Consider the following 17,832-nt stretch of genomic DNA (forward strand, 5'->3'; position numbering starts at 1 on the left):
TCTCTCACAATGAACTTCACGCTGATACGCCACAAGTCTTGTTACGAAACGCCGCCGCACTCTCAAGTACCCTTCAATTTAAGTCCGTCCTGCTTTCCTCTGTTGGTGTCCACGATTCCTCTTCCCACCTACACTGGTGTCGAAGCTGCGATGATCGGTGATGATCGTCGAAGATCCGTCTGCTGTCTCTTGTGCCTTCTTTCTTCTTTCTTGACGTCCGGTTTTCGACTTCTCTTCGCCACCCAAGGGCAAACGTTCCCACGGGCGTTAAGGGGGTCGTTAGCTACGTACGAGGTGACTTCGTACTGGGTGTTGTTCAGTGAAACTTGCTTGAGTTGGAGCAGCTTGTCAGCAGCGGCTGGGCGGTGGGTATCGATGGCCAGGATGTTTTGCGAGGTGCGGAGTTTGATGTAGGTATTGTCACGTTCAGTCTTGGTTAGGAGGGCGGAATCCATGACGGACCGACAGAGCACAGGGAATAAAGTGTTGCCGAGGTTGAGGTGGTTCGCAAATTTCATGACGATCGTGGCTGCGGTGGCTTGCCGGGGCGCCGCGGGAGCACAGTGCTTGTGATTCAGCGCCTGGGCTGCTGACTGGCTAGGCGAGCTCCCCGCCGTTCCGGCTGCGAGCATGCTGGCGAGCGCGGGGGGCGTTGCCCCGGCGGTGCAGATGTAGGCTTGGCTTAGCGCGCCCGGCGTGGGCGGCCAGCCAGATGCTGATGTGCCAGAAAACGGCGCAGAACGCTTGGAATTTTGATTACCAGGCGTACTGGCGATGAAGTAGCACTCCTATAGACCGGTTGGTGGCGATCCGAGGTCAGGAACCTGGACGTAGACGTGATTTTGCTGCAGCTCGGTGTGCGCACAGCCGATCACGGTGGCGCTGGTGGCGCCCTCCCTCCTTTCCGAGAGTACGAGCCGATGTTGTGCTGGCACCTTTTACGCATGGTCTGTATCGCGTCTTTGACGCTGGCGTATGCTTGTGCTAGGCATAGAATTTTTTGCTTGTGTCTTTTTTGGTTTCAGGCGATACGTGGAATGAGCAAACTGTAGTATCCTTTTCTTCGGTGGTCAGTAAAAAAAAATAATCGCCGTATTCGCTGTTACAACGACACGGAAAGCTGCGATCTGCCCCCAACGCAGCGCCAGATCCGCATCGGCAGCTTCTCCAGTCCTCAAAGTGACGTCACGACCTCTCTTGACCAATCACGGGCGGCGGCGCGCCGCGCGGCGTGCCCCGTGGCACAGGCCGCATATTTCGGCTAAAAAAAGGCAATTCGCGCTTGTTTTTGCCTTATTTGGATGCGATATTCCAGCATACAGTATGGAAAACTATAGGATGCCGCTGCCAGCCCGATTTTCAGAAAAAGTGCTTCAGTCTCCCTTTAAGGCGGACTTTAAGCGTGTCCCTTCAAATTTTTTAAAACGTTCCGTTTTGTCCATTGCCTTTCCGCGGGTTTCAGACCCACAGAAACGCGGGTACGGCGGAGCGGACGGCGGTGGCCCCAGCGCCGAAAATTCTCCGTGGAACTCCGTAGTCCAGAATTCGGGCACCTCGCTCGTGCAGCAGCGCCAGCAACAGCTGCAGCAGCAACAGCTACAGCAGCAGCAGCAGAAAGGCCCGTCGTCGTCGAGTGGTGTCCAATCGGGCGGCAGCGGTCCGTTGCCGGTGGAGGTGGAAGAGGAACGCCCACAGCAGGGGGTGGAGGGCGTGCCCAGCCGGCTGCTTCCTCTGCTCATGGCTGCTGGCCTGGTAGGCGGAGCAGCACTTGGGTTCGCCATCCGCGCCACAGACAACCCCTGGACCAGCCGACAGATCATGTACGTCGGCTTCCCCGGTGAGCGATAATTCGACGCTATCTAATGTTTACCACCAACTGCACTATCAAATGCTTATCACCAGCAGCACCATCAAGTGCTGCTGGCCAGCCGAATTATTTCATTTCATTTATTTGGACACGCTTGCAACTAAATCGAGGGGGCCCAGGTTATAGCTGCTTTTTCGCATTGCAGTGAGGAAACCCTAGACCCTCTTACATATGAAATGCTGTGCTATGGAAAGTGGCATGATCAAGTACCATTGGCAGCGTCATTGTCGAATGCTGTTCACCGCGCAAATGACTGATCCTATTACCACTTTTAAATGTTACTGACAGCGACGCCAGAAATCTTTGGCGTTAAATTCCACGTAAGCAGCCCAAATGCTCCCTAGCTAAGGTGTGGTCAGGCTCCGCAATCACACAGCTCATACATGCATATTCGAAGGCCATGGGGCCCTATATATTACCAGTCTTCATTTGTTTGCTTGGGTACCACGAACAGTTAATTTTGTCCGCCTATACAGAAAGCACAAAAAACACGTTTCCTACCGCAGCATAAATCCTTCACATTTATCTATTATTATCGTAAGAAAGTTGTTTTTGATTCCCGGCTGTTGCGCTGGGCGTCTCATTCCTGGCTTTGTTCGCTAAGATGGGGATATCATTTTCGAGGAGGCCGAAAAAACGATTCACTAAGCTGCGACCCGGAGAAACTACAGCCCAGCAGCATCTGGGGAGAATACACTGCACCGCTCAAAAGAGCAGCTTACCAGCCTCACGAAGGGCCCTTGGCTTGCAAAGAGCAGGAACCGCGTAAAGGCCGATTGCAGGAAATCGGTAAATTGTAAAATGAAACAAATCAATACAAATAACTACGAAATTTATTGTATCGCGGGATTACATGACGTCGAGATATCTACTTTCGTTGGTGATCAACTTCCTCGTATAAGGCAGTTGGGGGTCAGTTATTTTACCCGAGGCTCTTTCTTCTGCACTACATACCTTCTCACGCACGACGAAGCGACAATGTTCAACTGCCATAGTGTGCCAAAAAACGTTATATGAGCTACAGTGCTTTTAAATCTCTTTACGGCACCATAATTTCTAATGACAAAATGCGGAAACAAAGAGATAGGCACAGGACATCAGATTGACCGGACTAGCGGAGACTTGCAGCTGATTTTATTGCCTTCGCAGTAACTGCTTCTGCAGGCAGCGTTAAAAAGTCGTCCCGAAAAGAGGGGTTGCAAGTCAAGCCTGTGGGTATTTCTAGCGAAACGATTTAGAAATTTTGTGTCCAAATGGTACAATAAAACTGATGTTTCACAGCCGCCAGCATCACCGGTTCTCTTTATATGGCGTATGCGCAGTGGCTTGACTTGCAAACGCTCGTTTCGGGGGGCTTTTTTTTTTTTTCACTCTCTATATAAGCTGTTACTTTGAAGCCAGTACACTCAGTTTAAAGCTTCCGCTCGTCCTGTCAATCTCGCCTCCAGTAGAACTTTCTTGCGGGCTAGTTGGTTCATTTCATTAAAAGATAGGACTGCGCTCGTGACGTCGTTTTCGTTCCAATGTCTACTGTCCTTGTCTTATTCACGCAGTCCTACTTTTTATTCTCGTCTCTTATGTATGTCTTCTTTTTTTGCTCATTTCGTTGTTACTAGCAGTAATTAACCAACTCGTCTAGTAACAAGTACTGTTAAACAGTCTTCAGATGCTGCTGTAGACTGATACGAAGTGCATGCTGATGCTGTGAGCTGGCCAGACATTTCAGTGCGTCTCAGCTTTTCTAGAAATCCTTCACTCAAACACCAAGTGATACGCTATTAAGTTAAAAATCGATTCGAGCTTCCTGAAGGTTTCACAGCGTTGACGCATAAAAGCACTTGTCACTCGAAGATACGTACTGACGGCACTGTATTCCCGAGTACTACTACTCAGTAACGTCATTCCCAGTTTCAACGCTTTTCCTTTAATTGCGCAATCGACGTCTACCTGAGCGTGATCCACGTTTCTGTCGCTTACGGTTTCTTCCGGCCAAGCCCAGTGTACAATGGGCTGCAGCATCGCGCCTACACTTAAACATGAATACGCAAGATAACCGCTGGTCCTTAAGGGTAACGGAGTGGATTCCAAGAGAAGGTCAGAACAGCAGCGGGCGGCCGAAAGTTAGGTGGGCGTGTGGGATTAAGAAGTTCACGGGCATACGGTGGCCGCAACTAGCAAAGGACAGGGTTAATTGGAGAGACATAGGAGAGGCCTTTGCCTTGTAGTGGGCGTAATCAGGCTGATGGTGATGACGCCTGTATGGGAGTAAAGAGGGAGTAAAGCTGTCCTCTGCCGCACTCCCTTTTATAAAATGGAGTGCGCTAGAGGACAACCTACTCCCTTTTTTACTCATTTCTGTTTAGAGGGTGTATAAATAGTAAGACAAACGCATTGCTTGCTCTCTCACCCAGAGCTACCAGAGCCAGGAGCATTACAGTGGCGCGGACACGGGCCATATTCGATATTAAGGGCAGTCCAGGCAAGGCAAGGCGCCACCTGCATACATGGAAGATAGCAAGAGATAAGAAATCGTGCTGATAAGTTGCGCATTCACAGAGCTCTTTCATCACTTTCGTCTTCGCGCGGTTGGGTGTCCACCATCAGCGATAGAGTTACTGCGCCGTACCCCTTATCACAGGCAGGTAGCATTGTTAGTATTCGGAAGAATAAAAACATACTTCGTATAACTCAGAACGACGGTACCAATATTGTTTTAGATTGATACTTGTGAATCGAATCAGTTTTTGCTAAACCGTTAGATGAAGGTAGCTGAGAAACAGTGTATACAACACATTCTGCTTGATAAAATGACGATGTTAACAAGGTTGGGAAAGATGCGACACAGTATAAATCACCGGCTTATGCGTCTAATATTGTGCTCTGTTGTGCAATGTGCAGTAAATGTTTATTATATCTCGCTACAAGGACGCTGCAATGGTAAGTCTTGCTTTCTTCGCCAAGTTCGTCGATGGGGAAGTCGCACACACGCCCACAGTTTTTAATGGGAGCAAGTGACTCTTGTGAACAATAAACGTGGCTTGATGGAGTGGTGAATGGCATGTCAGCAATAAGCAGCAATGCACCTATCTTACTGCATATAGTTCATGTAAACTTCACCACATTTCCATGAAAGGATTGGACGTCAGAGCTTCCGCCTGCAAAATGAAGAAAGGCATGCAGAGATCCTCGAAGTGTAACAAGGTATGATGACAGCTAGATTTAAAGAATTAAAAGGTCAAATAAAAATATCCCAGTCTCCTCACGACCAAGAATATTTTTCTCTGTGTAGATACTCGCCAACAAGTTGCGATTCCCTTGCTTCAAGCGACGGGCAGTCGATGTGCTTTGTACACACTCAGGCACGACGACCTATTTATGCACAACGTCAGAATCCTCACTACCATGAACTTAAGCTGTGACGTTAATGGAAGCCTGAAAAAAACGCACCCATTCTAGGACGCTAGTAACGGCTGCAGAAATTGCAAACCCTGACTTTCTAGTCGCGCAATGAACTTCATGGTACAACATAAGAAATAAGAATATCTATATATCTCGTTCGCAGTGATGTTTTGCAGGAAGTGCCTTTTTATGGATTAGCTGTAAAGTTTATTTGTTGAGCGGCGCGGGCTGTTTACAGACGAGCTGTGCTAAAATTGCCAATGGCATTCTTTCGCCAGCAGCTGCATTTCGAGCTATATTTGTTCGACGAGAGCAATGCACGTTCTGAGCTATGCTCTTACAGAATTATAAAAAAACACTGTTCGACATCATGGTGGCCGTGGCGCGCGTTCACCCAGACTCTAAACGTCAAACGTCGCTGTGTCCTCATGATATTTAACCTGACCGGTTAAATATAAGCTTCCTTCGGCACAAACATCGATAATTATAAACTTTGTGGTGCCGTTGACACGACGTGGACAAAGTCTATATGTTTAGTACGTGCTTGCGAGCAGTGCTGTTTCGAAACTAAATAGAATACTATTCGAATATTTGTTCGATTACCCGCAGCTTGTATTTTCTTGCAAAACGAATGTTCATCTGAAACAGAGCAGGGCTACAGCGGCGGCTATAACTAATGGAGTTAAACTTGTGGCTGTCAAAAATACGCAAAGCTGACCGCCACTATGGTACACACGACATGAAGTTCGTATATGAAATCTGTGACCGTATGTCGTACGCGCAAGAAAATGACATACTAATGACGACAGCGAACAAGTGCCAAATCTCAGTTGATGAGCGGGACGAGGGTATGAGCCATGGCCTCCGATCTCAGGCATTAAAGTCGAACTTTTCGCTGGTCTAGTTGGTCCACTCTGACGCAAGCAAAGCAGCGCGAATGAAGGTTCCTGAAGGCGAAACGAAGGGACAGGAAAGAGTGCTGAGAGCGCTTCAAACAGCTCTCTTTCCTATGCCTTTTGTTGCGAAAGCAACGCTACGCGAGTCGCCGAGCCATTTCGCAGAGCTGACGAAAGGCCATACTGCGCATGCGCGAGGAGCAGTGACGTCACACGGCGCACAGCTGGCGCGCCGCCGCCGTCGCTGCGTGGATGAGAGGCGCCGCCGCCGCGCTAGCCAGTTGCGCAGGCGCAGTAGCGGAGCATAGCTAGCGTGCCGGGGCCACCGCCGCTGCCGCGCGCTCTCCATCGCCTCTCTCACCCTCTCCTCGTTGCTTTCGCAATCCTCCAGGTTTAACCGGAGCTAAACCAGTGCCAATAGACCGATTTCACAAAGCCTACTGCGCATGCGCGCGTTTACCGGAAGTAGCCAGCCGCCATCTTGGCTGTAGTCCTTCGTGGCGTCGTCTGCACGACAGCCTACATTACTTTGCGCTTTGACTGGCATTATAGCCGGCCGCAGTAGCTTTCCGCCGTTTCGTTTATTGTGTTGAGCTCTATAAAGGAAACAGGCTCCACGGCGGAGTTTCGAGGGGTGCAATGCTAATCGCGGTAGGAGCAGCGCAGAGAGGGTGGTCAGTTGCCGCATGAAGTGGACTGGCCGCGGTGGCGACGCTGCATTTGTTCCTCGAACCTTGCTTTGGAAAATGCGGCAGGTGGCGATAAAAACGCGCTTGACCGCCGCTTTCGTTAATTTTGTCAGCAGAACATTTGAACGCATAGCGATGCACGTGATTTAGTTGACGTTTTCAGACAGTATTTACATTTCTTGCCACCTCATTTTGCTGTTTCAGTATTCGCTGTATTCACCAAGGCATTCGCTATAGACGTGTCACACAGCGTTTGTTGCCTTTATTTTTTCATCATAGCCCTTGGTCAAAACCGGCCATGCGATTGTTTTTTTTTTTGTTCACGTAAACACATACATGTATTCACGACGTGCTCGGCGGGTCACCAGCAGGAAAGGTGAGCGATTCGAGGGAGCTATGCCGTTTTTCTAAATGGAGATGTGACAAATGCTTGTGTTCAGTACAAAATAAGAAAAGGAGAAGCCAATCGGGGAGCTTTTGAGTACGCCTCATTAGGGTTTAGGGGATTTTAATTTCGTGACGAATAGTTTTATTTTGATTATTGATACACTAATTACTTTTTTATTTAGGTTAGTATAATCTTCTGCCAGGGCGTCTCCCGTACGACTCACTTTCGCTATTTTCGCAGTACGAGTCTGAACACGTTGACTGATTGGTAAACACTAGATGGCCTTTTTTATCGAAAACAACTGACAAAATGTGGGTGATATCCCGGCATAAATGACATGTGGCTGTTACTGGAATACCATGTATGCTCAACGACCAGTGAACAACAAAACATTGGAAATTATTCCACATTTCGGCAGTGTTATAGCCTCGCTTTCTCATTCCGTGAAATAGAGAAAGCATTATCGCTAGTATGGGGGCTCGAGACATCAGGAGTGAATACGTGCACCAAGCTAACATTGTGGATTCCTGAATATAACAATAAATCTGAGCACACTTGTTCCCTTACAACCTCGCACACGGCAGAAATCGCTGCAAAGAAGGCTTGAGGACGCAGCACGAAGGCAAATCCGATTGCCTCCTTTTTAACAATTTAAGGGACTGCCTTAAAGCTGAGCGCCGCGTAAAAGGCATTTAATACAGTTAAGAACTTGAAAATTTGTCATTGTCCACTGATCAACAGGGACAGTACGGCTAAATGTACTGAACAGCACTTCTTCGGCTGCATCTCGTGAACAGCTTCTACGCAATGTCGTTTGGACATTTCTCTTCTAGAAAACGGAAAATCCGGGACGCTCTGCTTCGCACAGTTGTCGGAGCTCACGACACACCTCAGGTGAACGCACTTGTCCCGCAAATACAGCATTCACGCAGAGAAACACCGTGTGGCAACGCAAACAGGGCTGCTTCTCGCTCGTGCGCCACGCACCGTGCTGACGCGGCCGCCGGCCGGAGTACCACAACTCCCAGAGTGCATCGCGGCGGCGGTGGCGTAGCGCAACTGCTTGTGAAATCGGTCTATTTTTTTTCGTTTCGGCTTCGGGCACCTTCATTCTCGCTGCCTTGCTTATATCAGGCATCAAGGAAGGGTTTAGTAAATCGCGCTGAGCCATGGCCCGTCGCGCAATCTCGAATGCCACATCGATGATCATTATGAACGCTGCTTCCAGAACGGACCGTGGCACGGCGCTAAGCCGTCCTTGCCGAACAGATTGACCGCGCTAGCGGGCTGTCTGGCGTCGCAGAGGGACACGGTTTTGCATCAGTCGTCGAAAAGAACTACAGCATGTCCTATTCGAACTTGATGGCAATCATTCGACAAATATTCGAAGAGTTGAGAAAGGATTCGATTCGTTCCGAATTATTTGAACATGCACTACTTGATTCGTCAGAGAATCGAAAAGTAGGATATTCTACTTGCTATTCGACAACTTTGAATGTTAACGCACGCCTTAGACGATGCTAAATTGTGATAGAGAAATGTCAGTACGCTAATAGAGAAATTATTAATCGATGCATTTGTCCATGAGCACCCTGCTGGTGTAAGCAAAACTATGCGCCTAAACTATAAATAAACAATTTCTGCCTAAGCGGATGCTTCGCAAAATAACAGCCATATGACACGCACGAGACATACTATCTTGTTTCTTAAGCTGTACAATTAGGTTCATTACATGCGAATAAATTCATCGTTAACTATTTTTACGATAGTTTCCCGCTTTCGTCAAAATGAGTATTCCTTTTATTTTTTTGTTCCTCAAAAGCTTCCCATGCCAGCGGCAAAAATGACATTACGCATTGAGGCCACGAAGGCTACCCCGCTGACACTGTGAATAAATACGGCTTCGAGCCGTATTCTACGTGATACCACGTCGACGGCCCATCAATAGGCATCCGATCTTGTTGGTGAGGGCAGGGACACTAACAGAGAGGCGCCGCTTCCTTACAGGGCCGACCCCAGCGGGCCATGCTCCCGATGTTGCAGCGAGTGCGAGCACGCCTGTTCCAGCAGGCGTGCTTAGGGTGACGCTGCCGGAAGAAGTTCCTGCGACGGTGGAGCACCCGCTTCATCGACGCAAGCAGGGGCCGTGTGACAGTGCGGCTCCTGCCATACTGTGTTGCGCGATGTTTGTGCGCGGAATTGGTGCGCGGTCTTCCTCCCGCGTGCTTCCCCCGCGTATTTGGACCCTCCTGAACCTTTTACTTTGGGCACTTTGTGTTTTCGACTCTTGCGTTGCTTGTGAGTGTATATATGTGTGTTGCATCGGGCGACATCGGTCACCGTAAAGTGTTTTTCTATTTTGTAGAGGGACGGCTGTCCCTTGTGTGCTCCAAGGTACAAATAAACTTATCTTCATAGTTCTTAATCTATCCATTTGGTGTATGCACATAGCAATTCGTCGCTCTTTCTTCGGCATTTGAGAGTTTTCGAGGAAGGCGACAGCCTTCACACATAGCCGTTTCACATATAGAAGTGTGGTTTCTTGCACTTGCGGCATGGTGAGAAAGGTCTCAATTGAACTAGTCGGCTCAATCTCGAAACGCCGATGCGATCAGAGGGGTTGCTTGCAACATTACGCTTTTTTTTTTCGGCAGTCAGAATATATGAGCGAGATAAACGCCCTAACTACAGGGCCCAAGAGCATGCAGCGTCATAACAAGGTACGCGTTCCGGTTACCTGTTATTTCGATAGAAACACTGTGCATGAGGTTCACTCAGGTCGGACCCGACCTGAAGACCCCACCGACCCGAGACGCTGCCCACACGTGACGACACCGTTCCCCTGCCCATGCCGTTCGGCTCGTCCTGGGGCCTCGGCCGTCAGCTCCTGGTGGCATGCGGCCCGGAAGCGTCGCGGACTAGAAATCATTCAGCCCTCTCCTTCATCGTGGCGGCCAGCACCTCACCACTTTATCCTTTCCGTCCCACCATCCTCTGAAGCTGATCACCATTTCGCGCGTCTGTTTGTCACCGATCGGGATGATCGCTCGGTGGCCCCGGGTACTGTGACGAAGACGACGAGGCTGGCAGTGGCGCGGGACGGAGCGCTCGCGCTAGGCCAGCGGCCATTAAATCATCTCTCGTTCATGGTTCATCACGCCTCATTCTTCGACGGGCCGTCACGTAACAATATTGTTTCGTGGCCGAGTGCCAAGTGACCCCCTCTCCGCTCGAAGCCAAGTCGGCGGCCTCATCACGCCTCCTTGCACTGTTCCTCTGCGCGGACGCCTTGCTTATCTCCCCTTTCAACTGGATAGCGTTAGGAAGCTCCTGTCGCAGAAAATACGGCGTCATCCTTGCACTTTTTGGAGGCGCGGTAGAAAGAGACAAGACACGCAAAACACTTGTACGCAGGAGAACAAAGCGCGTAATTCTTTATTGTAACACAAAAACTAGCAAAGAGAAAACCTAAAATTGGAAATACCTGACCGAGAAAGTGCAGAACAAAAGCAGAAGAAATGCACGAAAAAGTTCTTTTTTTCCTCCAATTCGTGGTCGCTTACTAAACTTTACTTCTTATCTTGTGCGAGCAATTCAAGCTTTGGTCCACTGTGATGCCGCCTGCTTTGGGGAATTGATGTGCCTCGACTACATCACGCACTTGACGCTTAAAAATAAGGTTTCATCAAGTCCAAGAAAGCAAGAACGATCGTAAGACGGGAGTGTGCGGCGAGCCATGGTCTCGAACGACGAGCCACACAACCACTGTTAGCGTAAAAGACCCGTTCATTCCGGACCAAACCAACGCTTCCAAAAGGGCACATCACAGAACATAGCGGCGGAGCCAGGCATGGTGTAGAGGATCCCAACAGCGCAGTGATAAGACTACAAGAAAACGGGCGCCAAAAGCTGATCGCAGCTGAAGAAAAATACATTCATTAGAGTGGGCAACAGAGAAGGAAGTAATACAAAAATTATATCGGGACTAAGAAGAAACGAATAAGAAGAAAATGGTTTTGGTTTTATGGGGGTTTAAACTTTCAAAGCGACTCATTCTATGGGGGAAGCCGTAGTAAAGAGCTTTGGAAATTTCGACCACCTGGGGTTATTTAACGTGCGCGGACATCGCACAGTAGACGAGCCTCGAGAATTTCGCCTCCATCCAAATTAGACCGCCATGGCAGGGATCGAGCCCGCGTATTCCGGGCCAGCAGCCGAGCACCGTAACCACTGAGCCATCGCGGCGGCGGTTACTGGCCGTGGCCGTATAGATGCTACCACGGTATCTGTGTTCTAGGGTTCGCATGCATTACATAATGGCGGAAACTCACGCGGTCATTCGCCTGGCTTATCGATCGCCACCAGGACTGCGCTGGACCCTCTCGAGCTGAAGGGCAAAGCTTAGGCTCCTTCTTGTCACGCGATAACACGGGACCACGAAGAAGCTCTTGTTGCCGCATGCGAAGCTCCAGCGGCAGCAAAGCCCGTAACAGCAGGTGAACTGAAAGTTCCAAAGTTCATTTAGATTCGATTCCGTATTTTCCTCCGTTGCGGCGCCAAGGTAGCCCGCGGTGTGCCGACAATGGGAACTAAAAGCATTTCGTGCCAAAAACTAATGACGTTAACAAAAGAGGGGTGGAGAAGTGAGAAAATATGCGACACACTACAAACCATGAGCTGAAGTGTTTATGGTGTGCATCGTTGTGCCATATGAGGTAAACCTGCATTATTTCTCGTCGTATTAATGGTACGAAACTAAATATTGATTCCGTCGCTGAACTATAGTTGCGGCTATCGCACACCCGCACACCGTTTGTATTGAGATAAAATGTGTGTGGAGTTCCTCGAGCTGTTTTCGGATGGCTCTTGTGAACACTACGCGCGGCTCGATGAAGTGGTAAATAGCGTATCAGCTACAAGCTATAATTCAGCTAGATCAAACTAGGCCCGTATTGCCTTACTGCACATAGTTCATGTAAACTTGACATTTCCATGACATAGCTGGGCGCCAGAGCTCTCATCCACAAAATAGAGAAAGGCATGCACAGATCTTAGAAGTTTTACAAATTGTGAGTAAAGTTAGATTAAAAAATTTCGAGGTGAGACACAAAAAAAAATCACAGTACCCACATGGGAAAAGGAGGTGGAAAAAGGGAATATTTGTCGGCCTTATTCACCAGCAAGCCGCAATGCTGTTGCTTCAAGCACTGGACGTAGTTTCTCTGACTCGATACCCTCTTTATGAACAGCATCAGAGCCCTGACCACCATGACCTTAAGGTGTGACGTCAATGCCACCAGTAACATGGAAGCCCTAAAAAAGCACACGGATTCCTGAATGCAGGAGAACGACTGCGCAAACAGTAAACGCCAAATTCGTCATCGTGTAATGAACCTCATGGCACAACATCAGAAATAACAAGCTTTTGACAAGTTCAGTGATGTGGCTCTTATTCGCAACACTTCCGGTTCTCCAGGAAATCACTTTTTATGGATTAGCCGCATGCTTAGCCGCAGCCGTACGCTGTGCAATAATTATCTATGACATTCTTTCGCCGGCATCAGGATATCGATTTATGTTTGCTCAGCGGGGGAAATGCTGCATTCCGTGCTACGCTGTTGCGGAACGATAAAAAACTACTGTTCCACAGCACCCAAGCTTTGAACATAGAGCAGTGTCTGACGTCGCTATGTTTTCAGTACACGACACAGAACGCCTCACCGGATAATTACAAGCTTCCTTCGATTATAAGCATCTATAGATACAAATTTTGTGGTATCGTTAACGCGATCTGTACGAAATTCATGTTTAGTATGGGTTTCCGAATATTATTTTCTCAGAGCGGAAACGAATACCAACAGGCCAAATTCGCTACTGAATTGAATCCGATTGTTATAAGAAAAAAACCAATCGAATATGAATCGAATAATTAAATAACCGATACGCATACAAGTCTAATATTCGAGCAAATTTTCGGTACTTGTGCGAATATTCGTATAAACGAATATTCATGCGGAACAGTGCAGTGCTAAAGGCGGCTATAATACTCCTTAGCCCCATTTTCTCTTTCCATCGAAAACAACTATTTTTGCACCTACATTGTATATTCAGGCTTCAAGAAAGATATATTTCTAGTTTTTCAGCCTGAAATGCAATCAAATACCTTTTTTACAGAGATGCCACGACTTGTCCAGCAAACACCCAAAAGAATTTGGCATCAATTTCTGTGTTGACTATATATTATTCTTGGACTTGCGGGGGAAAAAATGACAAAGGATTTTTGCCCAACTTCTATACACCTGCGAAAGCAGTGGCACAAACGATAACGACAACGATGAAGACAGAGCATTATCTCTCTTCGCGCTGCAGCTGGAAGTTAATGAAGAAGGTGATAGCCTAGACCTCTCGCGCAGTGGCCAGCGAAGCTGATCCGTTCGCGCCGCCAAGGGATCGAATCCCAATCACGGACATTTACTTGATTTCTTTTTATGTGCCTCTTTCAATTGACCAACCCAACCAACTTCGCAAAGATATAAGCAGACCCACAAACAACCTCAGATCACACTAAAAGAATGATCCCATTAGCAGTTACGAAATCTGCATAAGAATGGCACCCGCCGCGGTGCCTCAATGGTTAAGGCGCTCTTCTACTGAGCCGGAGTACCAGGGTTCGAACCTGACCGCGGCGGCCGCGTTTCGATGGAGACGAAACGCAAGAGGTGCCCGTGTGCCGTGCGATGTCAGTGCACGTTAAAGATCTCCAGGTGGTCGAAATTTCCGGAGACCTCCACTGCGGCACCTGTTTCTTCCTTTCTTCTTTCACTCCCTCCTTTATTCCTTCCCTTACGGCGCGGTTCGGATGTCCACGGCAATATGTGAGACATTTACTGTGCCATTTCATTTCCTCAAAAACCAATTTACCCATTTTACCCTCTGCTTTCCAAGCTCCCGCTCCATTGGTTTCACAGCGCGACTAAGGTGTCCACTGCTGGTTACAACGGACAACGGCGACGGCGGCGCTGAGAAACGCAGAAACGGGCGCCAAAGAGCTGAGATCTAAAAAATTGGCGGAGGCTTAGCTTTGGTTAAGCCTGGTAGGTTGCGAAAGCAGTGGGAAGAGCGCGGCGCGACGTGCCAAGCGGCCGCCGTTACACAAGCCGAGTTGGTAGCCCGTCTCTCGCTCCTGGTATGACGGCATGCTGTGACGTCACTCCGTATGGTATGATGTCAGGGGTCATTCTGAAGGTCAAACGTGCCAAGTGGCCGCCCCTACGCATAAGGCCGTTCTTGGGAGTAGTATTACTTTCGCAATAAAACTGTGAGTTCGAGTTGCACAAAGCGGCAGAGAGGGATAAGTCGTGAAGTTGAAAGTTTCAGCTCTCAGAAGACGTAACAGTGGTCTTCACAAGGGAACACAAGACACAAGACAAGAAGTTAGTATACCAGGGTTATGATCGTTATGTCACACGCACCAGAAAATGACCAAGTCCGACTGATCACGATGGCGAACAAGTGCCAATTCTCAGTTTACCAGCGGGGCGAGAGTTCGAGCCATGGAGTCCGACATCAAGCATAAATGCATGCCTGAGTCGCCCAATCTCGAATGCCACATGTATGATCACTGTGTGCATTGTTGCACTAACAGTCCGCGGAGCGGCGCTCAGCGCTTCTTTCCGTACAGAACGACTTCTCTAGAGTGCAGTGCGGCGCCACATTTGGTTTTTTCAACAGTCGTCGAAGAGAATTATAAGTAAACCAGGTGCCAAATATTCGAAGACGTTTCGAAAATTTGACGAAGGATTCAATTCTTTCAGAATAATTCTAAACACACACTACTTGATGCGTTCAGTGAATCGAATAGCATGGCATTCGATTAAGACTATCGAATAGCAAGAAATTCCATTCGCATTTCGAAAAGTTCGAATATTAACACGACAGTAATATTTATCGCTTGTACGATGCTATGGAACCATAGCGACGTGTCATTGCTCTCATCGAGGAAGTATTGATCGATGTCATGATTTCCGTGATCACCCTACTGCTGCAAGGCCAACCTGTACACCTAAATCATGAACAATCATTTCCTGCATAACCGGAAGCTTTGTAATGTAAAATAACAGCCACATGACGCACGTGAGACATACCATCTTGATTCTTACGCTGTGCAATTCGGTTCATTGCACGCCAACGAACTCATCGTTAAGTGTTCTCGCGATCGTTTCCGCCTGTAGAGAAATTAGTAAACTTTTTTTTTTGAAGCTGCCTTTGTCAGCGGCAACGATGACATTAAACAACGCAGCCACGTTTACGACCACGTTGACGCTGTGTATAAATACAGCATCTAGACGGTCTCCAACTCAGACCACATCGACTGCCCATCCTTCAATCGAGAGCATCTCAGCTTGCTGGTGAGTTCGGGCACGTGCGCATTCTTGTCCGTGGGTGCGCTCATCTTCCACAGTTTATTCAGCATTTGCGCGTTTTCGATAAAGAGGAAGTAGTAAGCTACAGACATCATGGGCAGACTCCAAAGCTTGTGAAATCTTCCGCTTCCCAGCGACTGCCACTGCCGCTTCGGGAATGGCATCGTCCGTAATGTTTATATAGCCTCTTTGATGTTATTGTTCCTGCGCAGGTGAAATCCACTGCTTCTCGTCCGCCCTATCCAGCGAAAATGGCTCGCCTTTGCTCCACTGTCATGATTCTGGCCCTCGCAGTTCTTGGTGAGACTTTGCAGGCCATGCATTTTTATTACTAAACCCATAAGCATATGTGGTTTAGCTCTTTGCTAAGCGTCAAGGGGGCTGTTGGAGTGCAGCAAGTTAAGTAAAAATAGATTAAAAATCAGCGTACACATCTGGACCGCGTTGACGTAGGCGCCTTTCTTAATAAAGGGCCGTGGGATTGTACTATAAAATAAGCCTACTAAACTTCCTTGAACTGGGCTTCACTTCGCCTTAACATTGGCGCGAAATTTCGCTAACTATTCTGCTACTGACACAGAACCTCCTGCAACTTAAAACGGGTATTGTTGGGCAAGTTAACGGTATTGCATCGTTCTTACCACATTTCAGCGCAGCCTTTAAACGTTAGTTTCTGTACAACCACAGAAGCACGCATTAAACTCTTGTTCTGATGGTTGAATAGCCTTTGATTAGGCTGATTCCATGACATTGTGGATTCCATGACATCGTAGATTACTTATGCGTACCCAGCAGTATGCCCTACACAACAGCTTTTTTCTCGTTATGACGAACGTTTAAAGCACGTTGGTTCAATCTGAACTCCGTAGCACGCTTTTTTAAAGCAGGGTATCCATTCCACCCTAGCAGCATTGGAAAACATCTCTTGGCAGAGATAAAATTGAGCCCATGGCCAACAGAACAGAATATATGCATGAACTAGCTTAAATACAACTTTATGGCGCAGTACATGCGGAACTAATTATGCTCGTCAAAGCGTTATTCGCAGCTACAGAAATCAATGCGGTTATTTGACTTCGTTCATTCAAGTGTTTTTGTACTTCCCTCAACTCCCTGCAGTCATCCTGGCCGCGGTTCCCGCCCTCTGCCTCGCCGGTGAGTTGCTCACCCGAATGCTGCGCCGCGTTTTCCTCAGATCTTGCTTTGTCACGTGACTCTTTAGGTGCCAGGCTTGTCAATATGCTCGCGGCTGAGCGCTTTTTTTTTCTAAAAAAAAAAACTAAAATGTAACTATTCTAATCTTCAGTGACTAATCATGGCATGCAGAGCGCAACAGTCGGCAAAACTCACGGAGACCAAAGCATTATGATAGCAGTTTAATACGCATTAGAGAGCAGCTGATTTTGTGTGGGAATAAATAAATGCTTTCTGTGCTTTTTGGATTCGGAACGATGCCCTAGTGCACAATTGAGAACTGGCAGGCCTTTACGCGACAAGCCGGCATGAAACGCAAACCACCCATAGAAAGCAACTGAAGTAGGCTCCATGCATCGCATGAAAAAGTTGGAATTATAGGCGCCAGACCATGAACTCTACGCCACCTCATTGCATTTTTTTTTGCGGAGGGAGGGGGGATACAGTGCTTTCCTCTCGCACATAGACCAACAGGCGGTCCTTCCCACTGATTCATTTTATATACAGTTGCCGCAAGCAGCCCTATCTTGAGCTAACACCCTGTGTTCATTTTATGCGCAGATTCCGAGCAAGCCCGGACGGGGCCCGTCGCAAGTACCGTAGGCAATGCCTTCGGAGACGCCGGAGAAGCAATCGACGAGTTCATGCACGGCTCTTAGCTCAACAACTGTGCGTTGAGAAGGAATAAATGCCGCGATTTGCAGCACTTGGCATCTCAACCGCTTTTTCTTTTCTTTTTTGCTCTGTAGACCAGTACCACTGAAAGAAGCTGACCGGCAAGGGAAGAAAGTACTCAAAAGATTCCTTACATTGCATATCGTCTGTGGCTTGAAACCAGCCACGGACACGTTCCAGAGTACAAGCTCCAAGAATGTGACATACTGTGCAAATGTGTCACTAGCAAGCAGTACCGTAGTATGCCCAGCAGTACCTGTGTACCTGTGTAGTATGCACAGTCTTTGCTGGTTTATGGTCT

At 48.1% G+C, this 17,832-nt stretch overlaps 1 protein-coding gene across 1 annotated transcript; it reads left to right on the forward strand.

The window, feature by feature from the left end:
* The first annotated feature begins 1,289 nt into the window (after positions 1 to 1,289).
* Positions 1,290 to 17,544, forward strand: LOC149372511 (uncharacterized). Its single transcript, XM_089582160.1, has 4 exons — positions 1,290 to 1,837; positions 15,875 to 15,962; positions 16,782 to 16,817; positions 17,418 to 17,544. The coding sequence occupies exons 1-4, from the start codon at positions 1,324 to 1,326 to the stop codon at positions 17,542 to 17,544; spliced, it is 765 nt and encodes a 254-aa protein (XP_089438286.1). The 5' UTR covers positions 1,290 to 1,323.
* Positions 17,545 to 17,832: the final 288 nt, after the last annotated feature.

This window comes from Amblyomma mixtum, chromosome 1 (assembly GCF_055824585.1).
Source record: "Amblyomma mixtum isolate Tamu chromosome 1, ASM5582458v1, whole genome shotgun sequence".
Taxonomy (NCBI): Eukaryota; Metazoa; Arthropoda; class Arachnida; order Ixodida; family Ixodidae; genus Amblyomma; species Amblyomma mixtum.